Raw genomic sequence first — 16024 nt, forward strand, 5'->3', positions numbered from 1 at the left:
TGTATGATGAGTGGACAGTCTCAGCCTGTGCTCCTGCTCCTTGCCCTTCACTCTGAGTCTGAGCAGAGCTCTAAAGGTTAGGCCTGTCGTGTCAGTGTGATAGCTGATACCCCTGAGCTGCATTTGGCCTGCTGGTTGGCACATGGTACTGTCTCTGTGGAAAAGAACAGGGTATTTGGCACTGATGCTGGCGAGCGTTGTGGAAAAGAGATTGTGATTTGCCAATAGTAACTTGTTTGTTACCAATGGGAATATCTAATTTATACACTGATGATGGAGATTATTAATGCATAAATCCTGCCTATTACTGAAAAGAAGTAGTAGCAGACAAATCTCTAGAATCTCACCTGGTAAGAAAAAATAATTAATTTTTGCCAGCAGACCAGCAGAGGGGGTTGTTTTAGAATGAGCTGTACTAGTATTGTGATTTAGCTCTTCGATCTTATTTCAGAAATGTTGTCACTTAGTTTACACCAAATCTGTCAGGTAATTTTAGATTAACAACAGGCTTTAAGTTCATAGTACCAAACAAAGCTGAGTTTTAAAGGGGTGAATTTGGTCCCTTATTTTTACATGGCTGTTCATGTGTATGTACATGCACATCAGAGTGTGTGTGTGTGTGTGTGTGTGTGTGTGTGTGTGTGAATCTTTGTTGATCTGCATATGAAGGGAAATAAGATGGAATTGGGAGGAGGGGAAGAGATCCAAACACAATGGTGGTAATCACCTTCAAAGAGAAATGAAAATGAGCCATAGCACCGCTGGCAAAAAGCCTAGCTGTTTTTACCAAGCTGCAGCCTCTGAGAACGGCTCACAACTGCTGCTTTAGTGCTGTTAGATGATTCTGTTTTGGTTTAGCCTACATTTAGACCGATGCTAAACAATGGAAGGATCTATGTCTGTGGTTTTGCTGCATAAACATTCTGTTAGGTCTGCAAAATACTCTTAGTCCCAATGAAGGTTACAGTTTTCCTGTTTGAGTATTGTTTTCAGAATACTAGTTGTGAATCATAGCATTTCCTCTCTGTCTTTCTGCGATTTACTTAGAAGGTATGAGGTTTTGCATTGCATGTGTTTTTATACTTGCACACAGATAAATAGTTGTAAGAGAAAAATGCAATTTGATCTTATTTCTTGTCCCCCAAAATACAAGTGTACACAAACATATACATCCTGACCAAAAATGTTATTTTGGTTTTTATAAAAAAGATAACCGTTTTCAGTAAAAAATAAAGCATTTTTCTTGAGCACCAAATCAACACGGTCCAAAGACATCTAAACAAACCAAAAACAGATGTCACAAGATGCAACCCTAAAAAGTACAGAATGCTCAAGCATACCTGGTTTGTCTCGTCATAGGAGCGATGTTGTCCATTAAAGTTTAGGACAGGCATCAGAACCAGCACACGACATGTTCTGGATGTTTTGGATGTTTGGTAAGTTCCATGTCTTATACCTTTAGGTTTGGTGTTAAAAATGGCAGTGTGAATGCTAAGCAAACCAGGACAAAATGTGTCATTTTCTTTTTTGGTCCGGACCAAAAGAACAAAGAGTGTGAGTGTGAACACACCCTAAGATATCAGTGATTTACTAGGCGTGTGTTATTTATCGCCCCTCTGCTCACAGCAGTCTGGGAAGCCGACAGTTCCTCTTAGAGGAGCAGCTGGACTAAAGCCGGCCATACAGTTTTTTTTGCTATTAGCAGCACTCTAAGTGCTAATAGCTTTAGCATGCTGCCTATGATACTTATTTTGTGCTTCAAATATCTGGATGTGTAAAATGACAGCATGCTTTGGAAAAAAATTTTAGCTTTACCAAATGTGACAGCAGTTCTGAACATTTAATCTAATTATAATATACCTGTATTATAGACATAAATTAATGCTGAGTGTATTCAGCATTGATCATGGCTTGATTAAGTGTGTGTGTGTGTGTGTGTGTGTGTGTGTTAAGTCCCAGATATACTTCGTTTTGTGGTAAAAACAAGTTGGAAATACCTTCGCGGTGATCTACTGTTAGCAAACATCCCAATAGCGCCTATGCTTCTGTGTATATGTAAACATGTGCTGCATGTTTTCCTCTCAATATCAAATTAAACACAACAAAAATGATGGTGGTGAGCATATAGCAGTTAAGATAGCATCTGATCATAGCGATGTGCATATGTTTGTTTACTCGCGTCTGACTTCAACAGACTGAATGAACAAATGAACTGAAGAAGATTTCCTCGTCAAAACAAGGTGGAGCCCCAGAGTCATACCTACCTATTACACACCCTGCGTCTCAATCAGCTCCCTAGCTTCCTAGGTTGTGAATCAGTATATCGTGTAAATAAATGTGACTCCCTGATCAGTGCCCTGACTACTGAACTAGGGAGACCAAAAGCAGTTCAAAGGTGTTTACCAGGAAGAATGAACTTTTCCAGAAAGTTTGCTTTGACAAGCTGTTTCAAACTCTTGAAATTAACTCCAAAAAACTTCATTTTGGCCTGAATTTGTTCGGATTGACATCAAGTGAAATCAAAGAATGAACTGGTGAAGTATATCGGGCCTTTAGTGCACACATGAGGTTGTGGGATGCCGCACAGTAGTAGCTGAGTTCATCAGGTTCAGTAGATTTTTCTGTCTGTTGGTGAGAGAGAGACAGAGCAAGAGCTTTCTTATCCCCAATCTCTCTTGCACACACACTGACACACAAATATCACACATGTAGGTCATGCTGACTAGCAATAGTGTAATTCTCTGTTGTGATGTCTGGCTATTCTCAGTCAGCACTCTGTTCATGTGGAATTAGCCGTGAAGCTCACAGGCCTCTGCCTTCTTCCCAGGACAACCCTTATGGAGAGTAAAAGATAGAGGTGTCCATGCTATCCCTTCCAACCAGTGACACAGTGACCCTTCACCTCCCCCTCCCCCGTCCCTCTATCTGTCTCTCTCTCTCTCAGGCGGTTGTTTACGTTCCTGTTATGATCAGAGCACATGCGGCCAGCTGGAGTAGGGGATCTTAGGGGGAGGGGCAGTGACCAACAGGATAAAAGTATGTGGCTTAAATCAGGCCACTGTTTACAGGAAAAACAACCCTTAAATTTCTGTTGTAATTATATGAAACTGAAACACCTAGTTTTAGACCACAATAAATTATTAGTAGGGTGTAGGGCCTCCTTTTGCAGCCAATACAGCATTAATTTATTTTGGGAATGATAGATTCAAGTCCTTCACAGTGATCAGAGAGATTTTGAGCCATTCCTCTTGCAGAACAGTGGCCGGGTCACTGTGATGGTGGAGGAAAATGTTTTCTAACTTGCTCCTCCAAGATACCCCAAAGTGGCTCAAAAATATTTAGATCCAGTTACTGTGCAGGCCAACTTCACTTTCATGTTCATCAAACCATTCTGTCACAAGTCTTGCTGTGTATTGGTGCATTTTCATGCTGATACACAGCACTCCCTTCAGGGTACAATGTTTGAACCATTAGTTGCACATGGCACTCCAGAATAATTTGGTAATCCTTGGCAGTGATGCGGCCATCAAGCACAGTAGGGAATGCTATGATATTGCAGCCCAAATCATCACTGATCCACCCCCGTGCTTCACTCTGAGCATGCAACAGTCTGGACGTTAAAGGGGACCTATTATGCAAAATTCACTTTTGCATGGTGGACATAACTGTGTGTTGGCAGTGTGTGTACACAAGCATCCTATAATGATAAAAATCCAACCACTCCTTTTTTTAATCCCCATAAATCATAAGCATTGTGTCAGAACCAGCCGTTTCCAGATCGCTGGCAATGTGACGTCACATTAGCCAAAGGCCCCGTCCACGAATGTTGACAGACACTGCCGTTTTAACATAGAACCACCCTGTTTGAGTTCACAGCAAGTTTACACAGTCCGCCATTACTGCACTGACGAGAATGTCTCCCAAGCGTTTTAGGTGTTCTGTAGCTGGATGAATTAATCCACATTTACTCCCTAAATCTGAGCCGCTGAAAAGAGATGGATTAATTTTGTTTTCGAAGAAAATGCTACCTCAACTCTACCGAAATTTGTTTATGTCTACACAAAGCATTTCACACCGGACTGCTTTGTGAACGAATGTCAATACAATGGGACAATACAAAACAGAGGTTGTGCTAAAAATTTGTTACTCAAGGATAGATCAGTAAACTGTTCGTGATCCAGCTTACAGTCCAGTGTTAATTTCGTTGACAAATAATTTTCGTCATAATTTTCGTTAAAGACATTTTTTCACGGACGAAAAGCAGGCTTGCGCAGCAGCACTTCAGCAGCACTTAGTAATTAATGAATAGCGCACATTTATGCCAAGAGATTGCTTATAAACTAATATTGATGAATTACGACAATGTTTACTACACTATGTTTATATGGTAATGTGTTGTAGGTTGTAAGAATGCATATTTATCTCCCTCATTAGTAGCCTGCTACTACAATAGGCTACAACGCAGGCTGCAGACATTTCAGAATAAGAGTCACGGTGTATTTCGGGATGGTTTATAATTATTATTTTTTTCCTGGTCATTATTGTTATTTTGTTTACACAATAAACTGTATTTAATTTAATTTCTATTTAATTCATAGTAAACTACTGTATCTTCTGTCACAGGAAGGAAAGACTAAGAACATTTTTTGACATATTATAACATATTATTCAATATATTTTACAAGTATAAGGGTTATTATAGTTAACTAAACCTAAAACCAAAGAAATCATTATTTGAAGTAAACTAACTGAAATAAAAATAAATATATATAAAAAATGTAAACTTATTTTATTTCATCTAGTTTCTAAGCTTTACCTTAACATGAGGTATTAAAATAACAGAAATAAAAACTTAGACATTTAAAAGCGAAAACTAAAAGACATAAACACAAAAAAATTAAAAATCTAAAACTAAAAATCAAATCTAATAAAATTTTAAACAAAAACTATAGTACCTCAATGATAAGTGTGTCAATCCCTGAAATATGCTGAATTTTGCTCTTTCGTGTCTTTTTGCACTTGAACGGTCAAAAACCGTCGTTGTACAGTTGGGTGAACATAAACAGTTTGGGGAATATCAGATGTACCTATATCAGTGTATAGGATCTGTGTATTGTTAGAGAAATGCTTTATGCATTACAATTTAACTAAATTATATTTTAGTCAACTAAATCTACTGTAGATTTAGTCGACTAAAATCTTATGATATTTAGTCAACTAAAACTAGACTAAAACTAAAACAATTTCCGATGACTAAAATATGACTAAAACTAAATGGCATTTTAGTCAAAAGACTATGACTAAAACTAAATCAAAATTTGCTGTCAAAATTAACACTGTTACAGTCTCCAGAGTGATACTGGATATGGCAGTAATGAAGGTGAGAGCACTTTATTACAGTTCATCGGAGTTGATTTAAAGTTTACTGGTTTATTAAGCACCACCCAAAATGGCATAAGGTGTTTTTATATTTGTTTACTGTTAGTTGTAATGAGTGTTTCTGTGTACTTCGCTATGTATGCTGATGATAATGCAAGGGAGAGAGAGAGTTTATGGATAGTATTTTAATGCACACATGCACTGTTTTTTATTAAGCTCTTACAGTGATTTTCTAGAGTGAAAACGGATGCTTCATCTTTTGTGTGAAGTACAATAAACATCATAAAACTCTTCTGTAAAATTTTGGCCATCATTCGGATGGGGTCCGGTACAACAGGCTTGTACTAATACAGTGGAAGAAGACAATATAAGTTATAACTGTAATTAAACTAAACTATACCTGTTCTTTCGCCATGCAGCATGTATTCGCAGTTTCTGACATTATAGTGCGTCCTGACTGAATCCTGACACCGGAGAATCAGCTTTTGAAGCTCTGCTCTCTTAGACAGAGCGGAGCAGCTCATTTGCATTTAAAGGGCACACACTGAAACTGCGCGCTTTTGCTCAACCCCAATAAGTGGCAATTTTAACATGCTATAAAAAATTATCTGTGGGGTATTTTGAGCCAAAACTTCACATACACACTCTGGGGACATCAGAGACTTATTTTACAAAATTATTTTAAAGTGCAGCATAATAGGTCCCCTTTAAGCCAATTTGGGGCTTCATGTTTCACATTGTCCGTAGCCCAAGATTTGCACTGTTGGCACAATTGAAACATTGGCAAGTCTGATCGCGCTCTGACAACGGCAGTGATGTCTCGCGCTTATACTTCAATGAGTGCGAGACATCACTTCCGCTGTCAGAGCGCGATCAGACCTCACTAACCGAGTGCTGAACACAGTTGGACATAGTGGTGTATTAGAGGTAAAACATTATATAAATACTGTTCGGTTTCTCGCACAAACCGATAATTTCGTGTCTTAGGACATCAATGTGCCATCATGTGCTTGAATGGTTTAAAACCTCATCAAAATGCGGACACAGGAATCGATAAGCGGAATCAAAATTTTAATTTTATAACAAGTATCCAATTCCTGACCTTCAGTATTGGATTCCAGAATTGGAATTGATTTTTGATTCCTAACCCTAGTCATGTCAAATTCTGAGTAGATTATATGATTAGTGAACAGTCAGTTCTTGCTCATTGATCATTGATGCACAAGGGCAACTCATTGAGGCACAAGGGCAACAAAGGCTATCCCATATGGTCCGAAACGATAGAAGGTCAATTGTGGCACAAGTCACAGAAAATGTCAATGATAGTTCTGGGAGGAATGTGTAACAACATTGCACCCTGATGCTTTTGGGGCTCATGATAACCCCTGTCCACCACTGAAAGTGCCTACAAGCATCAGAACTGGACCTTGGAGCAGTGGAAGAAGGTCGTCTGGTCCAATGAATCCCATTTTCCTTTATGTCATGTGGACTAGGGCTGATTGATTATGGCAAAAAGCATAAACTGGGTGGCGCTGTGGTGAGACATACATGCTTGGCCAGATTTGCCTCGCATTCATGCATCTTCGGATGTGAAGACACTTGGAAAGTTACAAAGCGAAATGGGTTCGCGCACACTCAATGTGCACTTCCACCAACGGTGCGATGACATCACTTTTGTCGCACGCACCCAAGTGAACTTGCGGACGCTTCGAGTATAAATCAGGCTTAACGCTCTACACCAGCACGCTCCATTCAATCACTCACGGCCCACACGAATGTTCTGCTGATGTACCGCTCATTCTCAAATGTAAAACAACGTTCGCTCAAATCCCGCTCCTACATTAAATTTATCTGTACTGTACCATACGAGTTGTAGCCATTAAAGAAAACATATTTAGTTTCATATTTATGTTTAAATATTATAATAATTATAATGATTTTTAATTTCATCTATGTTGAATATGCAAAATGAACAGCATGAGTAAGAGGCTACTTCATAAGATGCACAATATGTAGGGAGACATGGAGTGGGTCAGACGTGATTTTGACCACTTCATTAAGTTTTGTTTTGTAGAAGGCTTTTCTTTAAAGTGAATTTTGTTTTGTATAAATTGTATCTTAATTTCAATCAGTGTTTCATCAACCAATAGCCTGGATTTAATAAATAAGAAGCAAACCAAGGACATCAGATGTGGATTGAAGTGCGTAACAAACGAACACAACCATGTTTCTGTGGCCTTTGAGTAAGGCCATAACAATCTTTGTTTTTAAGGAATTTCTTGAATAAACGTCTCAATTACAGTAGGGCTGTAGTTATGATATCTATGGCTATATCATAACAATAGGCTATTTTGTATAAAGTGGTATAAATAAACGTGACTTGACTTGACTGGGGTGCTGAATTGGAGAGCTGGTGCAAACATATCCACATCAATATGATCATATGTTTTAACTATTGTTTTTTCACAACTGTCATATTTGTTGTGTTTTTGTTATTGATAGGAAAGCACTAAGCACATATTAAGGCCAATATTCATCTAAAGGGAGCTCTCAGCAGTGTGAACAGTGTCGGGATGTTCATTAACAGTATACGGCTGCAATGGTATTTTAAACATCTTTTTACCCCAAAGCAAAAAACGATCAAGAACTTTGTTGCGAGTACATCACAAAATGAATCTTTGCTAACTCAGTTTCTCCACACTTATCACATACTCATCACAGTGCACTGCTCTCTAAATTAGGGCCTTTTATCTGTGTCTTGTGTGAACAGCGGGCTACTAATGTTAAACTTTGCTGTTGATAATTGCATGTTTAGCTCATTAAGTAGTTCTCAATCAGGTGTCTGCTTGAAACAGTCTGATAATATCATGTGTTGCCACAGGAAGTGACATTAACGGGAAATCCTGTTTTTACTGCCTGCCTTGACAACAGTGGTGTGATCCTTTACTTGCTTCAAGACTACCTAGAAACGGTTTAATGAGTTTTACCTGGCCTGAAGCCACATGAGAGCAAACTGCAACTCGCCTAGTAACAGTTCATTAGTTCCCTGACCTCTAACTCGCTCATAGGGACAGTCATATGACTGACTCTCTTAGAACACACATGCTCTGGGATGTGGCATAAGCCTGAAAGGTTTTATATGGGATTAAAAGTCTGAATGTTGGAACAACATGCTGCCTGATTGGATGTCCTATAATTAAAAGCCATTGTGTGTGGTGTAGCTTTGGTGATTAGCAAATCAGGGCTTGACAGTAAGGATGGCCTGATGGCTCGGGGCCAGTGCCAGAGAAATTTGGGTCTGCGCAGGATGGATTTTTCAATCCCGCTCCCGCCCGCTCCTGCAAGAATATGTACCGCTCCCGCTAGGGCTGCACAATATTGAAAAAACTGACGTTGCGATATTTTGTTTTTCTGAGATATATATTGCTAAACAATGAAAACAATTTCACCAGATGACTTGAATAGCTTTATTCTAGAATGACTGGGGTGATTTTGTAGGGGAGTGAATCTGCATAGAAAATAATAAATAAATTACAAGCATAGATACATACAACAGAACAAAGATACAAATGAAATAAACAGTGCTTTATTTTTTTTTCAATTAAGTCTAATAGTATTCAGGTACAGAAATTGAGTAGTCAAATGTAAAATAACACTGCATACGTCTTCACTGTATAAATTAAATATAATTAATCTTTGTTAAAGCTACAGAAGTGATTTCTTTGTTTTTTGTTGTTTAACAATGACACAGACAACAGCAGGTTTATTAGGCTGCTGTCACTTTAACACCGAATTCACAGATATAGTGATACGCATCTATTTTTTTTTTCTCAGTTAATTAAGTTCTCATTATCCTCAAGCGCTCGTTTTATGGGGATACTCACTGAGACAGGCATTTTGAAAATTTTTACATGTATGTGTCCGTTCAAGCACACATAGAAGTGGTAGAGAACGGAATTCAGTTTCGTGTGCGGTTCTGTGTGGATGCGCACATTGTTATATTGATGCTAAAACAATATATTATGCAGCCCTAGCTTCTAGGGCTGCCCCCTAATAGTTGACTAACCATTAATGAGAAGAGGCTTAGTCGACCAAAATTTTATTAGTCGCAAGAAAAAAAATCCACAGGAAGTGGCAACGTCATGCAGTCTGTGACAGATCGTTAAAAGCTGGTCTGTATGTAAGTAGTAGCAACTTTACATGGCCACTCACTTTAATGTTAATCTAGAAAAATGTGGGCTATCCAAGGGTGCGATTTCTGCCGTCTCTCTCTATGAACTTGAGTGCGCTGGGAAACTCCATGTAAACTTGCCTCACAGACATGAAAAATATATCTATAGAAAGTGAAATTTCTACTTTTAAATGAACCATTTGAAATGTAAAACAAATATTCTCAGGTTATGCAATTTGTATGGAACTTGCATAAAGGCACGTCCATCCACTACTGCGGAGATGACGAGTCAACATCATCAACTTCATCACTGCAGCCCAAAATACAGAAAACACTAGTTTATCAATTAATTATTAAAATGTTAAAGCAATCTCCTTGCTGTTTTTCCCTGACGCATTCGTAATCATTACTTCTGCTGATGCGCTGTGGTAAGCTTTATATGTGCGCTTGAGTTCTGATTAGGCTATGTAGGCATTAAAGGTCCCGTTTTTCGTGTTTTTTGAAGCTTTGATTGTGTTTATAGTGTGCAATATAACATGTGTTCATGTTTCGCGTGTAAAAAAACACAGTATTTTTCACATAATTTACTTATCTGTATACCACTGTTTCCACTGTCATAAAAACGGGCTGATGACTTCCTTGTTCTATGAAGTCCCTCCTTCAGAAATATGTAACGAGTTCTGATTGTGCCAGCGGTTCCTGTGTTGTGATTCGACAGCAGCTTAGCGCACCTTGCCCGGAAAGGTCACACCTCTTACCATAACGTGGAGATGCATGCGCTCAGTGTTATTGTAAACCTAGTTTTACATGTGGATTATAATTTTCGGGAACCGAGTTAAACATAAATTGTAACCATTGATCTCTAAGTACAGCGTCCCTGGGAAGGCCAAACAAAGGTGATTGGACTGCGGGATGAAAATAACAGCGTTTTGACGACATGGCGACAAACACACTCTACAAACGCAACTCTTGCTCTTCTCCGTGGGAGCGCAACAAGACCACACCCCCTTTTTTGTGTATTCCTGTGGGTGGAGGTTAGTCAAAAAACTGTTTTAGTGACGTCATTAAAGAAGGAAGTAGAGGGATGTAGTCCAAACTGGCCGTTCGATGTAGGCGACTTCTGTTAAATAAAATATCTCGCTTGGCATTGAACTTTGAGCTTTAAAATTTTACAGATTTTATTTATACTCTAACAACAACATTACACACTAACTAAAGTTTGAAACATGGAATCACGAAGAACGGGACCTTTAAAGGCTCTTTATTATGATTTATATACCACCGCAATTAGTTGACTAATGCTTAAAATTAACAACGACTAGTCGACCAGAAAAAATATGTTAGATTTTATCCCGCTCCCACCCGAAACTTTCACTTTTTATCTTGTGTGCATCTAGTTTGCAATTGTGAATTTCCTGGTCAGTCCTGGTCAAGTTAGGTTCTTAGCAATTCGAAACTTGTCCTGTGCTGAATTCTGCATCAGGTCCCACCATTTGAAATCAGCAGCTTATTAGCGGGTACCGGATTGACCCGGATCTTGGTATTACCAGTTCTGCAGCAAGGCTGGTTTCGTGACAGCTGTCTCTCATTTCGAGGGCTGAGTCCTGCGAAGGTTGCATTTGTTATGTCGTTGAGGCTGCGTCATTTCACTAGGAATAACGGTCAATTTTATAATGGTTACTGTTCTGTAATAAGACTTCCTTTATGATGTATGCGGCCGACTGATGCAACCTCCAGAGGATGCAGCCTTCGAAATCAGACACAGCTTATGTGTTTCAGCAGGTAATTAATACCAAATCAAGGATTTTTATTTATATATTTTTACTATGACTTTTATTAACATTTTAATGTTGTAAATTATTATAAAAACATTTAAAAACTAGTTTTTGTAACATTATAAGTACATACAGCCTATACAGTTTTTTATATTGAAGTACCATTTATTGCTTTTCACTGTTTGTGTATATTTTATATATAACTGCAGGTCATTACTCTGATTTGTCATTCAAAGTGCCCTTTTCTCTATTGTCCTTGCGCCAATTAACCTTTGGTTTTGGATCTCAGTCTTGTTGTACAGCCACTGTGTGGCCTGACGTGACATTTCCTGTGATGTTGAAGGAAATGGGAGAGAAAAAGTTTTTGGTTAGTTGAGCATGTTAATGTGCGTGTGCATTTTGCAAAGAGCCATTTTTTTTAAAATCCTCACCTTTAATGCAGATTGAACTGTGACTATACCCAGAATGTACCTAGTGTCCTTTGAATGTTCAAATTATTTTACAGCCATCATAAGAAAAGTATCTTTACAGTATGCATGCAGATTTGATTCTCTCAACTGTTTCATACCTGTATATAGATTCCATACTGGTTCATTCCGGTTCCTCAAACATCCTGATGGTCAAAACATTCTGATTGGCAGGAGTATTTATAGACCTCCAGTGTGATGGAACATTAAAGCAAGATAGTTTTTTTTTGTGTGTGTGTGTGTGTGTGTGCACGAGCACATGTGTTCCTGAGGATATATTGGTCTGAGCCGGACAGGGCCGATGGGTTAGAGGATGGAAAGATGTTTTGAATGCCACTGATTTATTAATAAAGCCAGCTTTATGAATGTTTCTCAAGTTACCCTTGTGTCATGCTGATTATTTCTCTTCTCTTTTTTTTTGCAGCAAAACTGTACAATCAAAGGTGGATTGCATTCTGGTGAGTATTTGATATCAATGAAAAATTTATTCACAAAGTTGAATTTTCAAGTTAACAAATAAACGTTAAAAAAATACTGGAGTACTTGACATTTTAACCTAAACATAATTAATTAATACAAAAAAACAAAACAAAACAAAAAACTGAGCTTTATCTAACATTATGGTTAAAAATAATATAAAGCTTGCAAAAATGTTCTATAAACATGACAAATTGTATTGGTTAATTTTAAGATATTGACATGGTGCATCGAATAATAAGGTTGGACAACTACAAATAAGATTTTTTAATTTTTTTTTGTCAATAAAGTAGACTGCTGCATATATTACATAAGGTGTGATAAACACCAACTCAAAGTTAAGGCAGTCCCTTCTTCTGGGGGGAAAATAATGTTGGGTTCTCTTTGGGACTTGGATTTGTTATGGTACTGGTATTTTTGTAAGTAACAACATTGAGTGATAGACAGAGAAGTGTTTAAATATTTATTTTATTTACTCAAATTACTTGTGGTATCATTGAAATGACATGAGAGACGATCCTAACGAGGTGTGTGGTTATATGTGTGTGCCATCTTGAGGAATGCTCAGAGAGAGGTCATTAATATTGACTTACTTATGGTGGTGTTTACTATTCAGGAAGGGTTTGGCCGGTCCAGCACCTGACATCGGTAGAGTTCAGTTTACTCTTTTAGTGCACTTTTTCTGTTGTGGTGAAATCAATGACAAATATGATGATATTAACACCGTCTATTAGGGAGAAGCTTATCCAAAGTAGAAACACAATGTGAGACACATTGGATATTAATAAATCTAATACTATTAGACTGTATTGATTTACATTAGTTAGAAAGCCTTTTGCTGCATTATAACATTCATATAGTGTTTCAATGCATCTTGACACTGTTAGCCTACTAGACAGCGCTGAGAGATAGAGAGAGAGCGCGCTTGAATTAATATGAATATAATTTAACAGTGATAATGACGGCTACATTCGTATAGTGTTTGTGTGTGTCTAGACAGTACAAAAAAAACCCCACAATATGCTCATGGAGTGAACTTGTCAATCATTTTAATGGATGACGCTGAGAAAACTCTGACCAATAGGACAGTTGTACACGCATGCGACTTGCATAAACACATTTTAGTGCACTTTGAAATATTGCCTTGTGAAAGCAAACCGATCCAAGAAGAAAATGCAACATTGTAACAAATTTAGTCCCTGTTTCGGAACAATGCAATCGATCTACAGGTGTGAAAACACGCTGTGATAGTACTAAAGATCCTGTGTCGGACCAGCGTACACCTGAGAAGGACGGTGAGAGTGTATAGATGCTAAAGACCTGTGGGCTCATGTGTGATTGAGATAATGATAGTAGCTTCTTGACGGGACGCCGTCACCTTACTTCTGGAGGAGAATTAGCTTGAAGTACAGGAAATGTATTATAAGTATTCAAGAAGGGAATAACATTGAGACACTGTAGTATTATATTGTATTATATTCGGGACGGGAATAACCCTGGCGGTACTGTAGTAACTTAATTGTATTGTAATATTGTATTGTATTATAATCAGAACGGGAATTACCCCAAAGGTACTGTAGTACTGTACTGTAGTATTGTATTATATTATATTGACAACTGGATGTTGTTCAAATTGTCAGTGGTGAAGTCTGATTAGATATTGATATCGTGGAAATTAGATTTTAATTTCCATGACAAGCAGTACGATTAATCTCTCGATTCAAACACCCATGCAATCTTATTCCTAAATGACAATGATTCATCTGTGTCAAAGTCACACTGGAACATTCAAATCTGTGTTGGCGCTGCCGCTGAGTCAGAGAACAGTTGTCATGTATAGGTATGAAACAGCTATGTTATTTCTGTTACAAATATTATAAGTTTATAGTTCGTAACGTAATCGTTATAGTAAATAACGATTGTTGATCACATCGTTACGCCGCCAGGTGGCAACAAATGTATGTTAAAAATGTATTTGTCATTGAATCATTCATTCAAGATTTGTTTAAAAAAACGCTGATTGGTCCAGTAATGAAACAAGTGATTCGTATTTATGACTAAGTCATTGAATCATTCATTCAAACAGAATGTTTTTTTTTTAAATTAATCATTCAGATTAAATAAACATTAGAAACCAACTGGAGCACTTAAAATTTTGTTAGAACCTCTAGTGAATTAAATGTTATTTTGTTTAGTTGTCTTCAGAATCTTTGGAGAATCATGATCTCTGTTTGAAACCAACAAAAATTATGATTCTCAATTTATCCAGAATCTCACAGCTCTAGGTTTGAGTGATGCACTGTAATTTACCCCACAGGAAAAAATAATACACACAAAATTGAAATGTGGGTCAATGCTGATATGAATCATATATAGTTTTGAGAACTTGTATTTTTTCAAATTAAAAAAAGACATTAAAGGTGCCCTAGAATCTTTTTTTAAAATATGTAATATAAGTCTAAAGTGTCCCCTGAATGTGTCTGTGAAGTTTCAGCTCAAAATACCCCACATATTTTTTTTAATTCATTTTTTTAACTGCCTATTTTGGGGCATAATTTGAAATGAGCCGATTCAGGGTGTGTGGCCCTTTAAATCTCGTGCTCCACGCCCCAAGAGCTCGCGCTTGCCTTAAACAACATAAAAAAACAGCTAATATAACCCTCAAAATGGATCTTTACAAAGTGTTTGTCATGCAGCATGTCTAATCGCGTAAGTACAGTGTTTATTTTAATGTTTACATTTGATTCTGAATGAGTTTGAGGCTATGCTCCGTGGCTAACGGCTAATGCTACACTGTTGGAGAGATTTATAAAGAATGAAGTTGTGTTTATGCATTATACAGACTGCAAGTGTTTAAAAATGAAAATAGCGACGGCTCTTGTCTCCGTGAATACAGTCATAAACAATGGTAACTTTAACCACATTTAACAGTACATTAGCAACATGCTAATGAAACATTTAGAAAGACAATTTACAAATATCACTAAAAATATCAAGTTATCATGAATCATGTCAGTTATTATTGCTCCATCTGCCATTTTTCGCTATTGCTCTTGCTTGCTTACCTAGTCTTACCTAGTCTATTCAGCTGTGCACAGATCCAGACGTTCTGCCCTTGTCTAATGCCTTTCATAATGTTGGGAACATGGGCTGGCATATGCAAATATTGGGGGCGTACACCCCAACTGTTATGTAACAGTCGGTGTTATGTTGAGATTCGCCTGTTCTTCGGAGGTCTTTTAAACAAATGAGATTTATATAAGAAGGAGGAAACAATGGAGTTTGAGACTCACTGTATGTCATTTCCATGTACTGAACTCTTGTTATTCAACTATGCCGACTCCGAGGTAAATTCAATTTTTGAATCTAGGGCACCTTTAAATGACCACTAAAACCACTATATACAGAGGAGCACTTATTGACTCAGCCATTTCCACTCCCTATTATAGTTTTTTTTATACGTGTTAGTTTTTAATTTATTTTTTATACATTGTCAAAACCTTAATTAATCTATTTTGGTCATATTTGTCTATTTTTTTTTTTTTCTAAAGATTTATTTTTGGTGTTTTTGCCTTTATTATGATAAGACAGTGATTAGACAGGAAGTGAAGTGGGAGAGAGAGAGAGGGGGACGGGATCGGGAAAGGACCACGAGCCGGGACTCGAACTCGGTAGCGCATTGGTGCTACATGTCGGCGCGCTGCCCATGACATATTTGTCTATATTTTTGTAACTTTTTTTGTTCTGAAGTGTAT

At 37.6% G+C, this 16024-nt stretch overlaps 1 protein-coding gene across 2 annotated transcripts in view; it reads left to right on the forward strand.

The window, feature by feature from the left end:
- rfx7a (regulatory factor X7a) overlaps window positions 1–16024 on the forward strand; it is a 32158-nt gene that overhangs the window by 2296 nt on the left and 13838 nt on the right. For both annotated transcript variants that reach the window (XM_048184577.1, XM_048184578.1), the window contains exon 2: window positions 12217–12250. In XM_048184577.1, the coding sequence (XP_048040534.1) occupies window positions 12217–12250 (34 nt within the window). The remainder of the gene's footprint in view (window positions 1–12216; window positions 12251–16024) is intronic.

The sequence above is a fragment of the Megalobrama amblycephala genome, linkage group LG3 (genome assembly GCF_018812025.1).
Source record: "Megalobrama amblycephala isolate DHTTF-2021 linkage group LG3, ASM1881202v1, whole genome shotgun sequence".
Classification (NCBI taxonomy): domain Eukaryota; kingdom Metazoa; phylum Chordata; class Actinopteri; order Cypriniformes; family Xenocyprididae; genus Megalobrama; species Megalobrama amblycephala.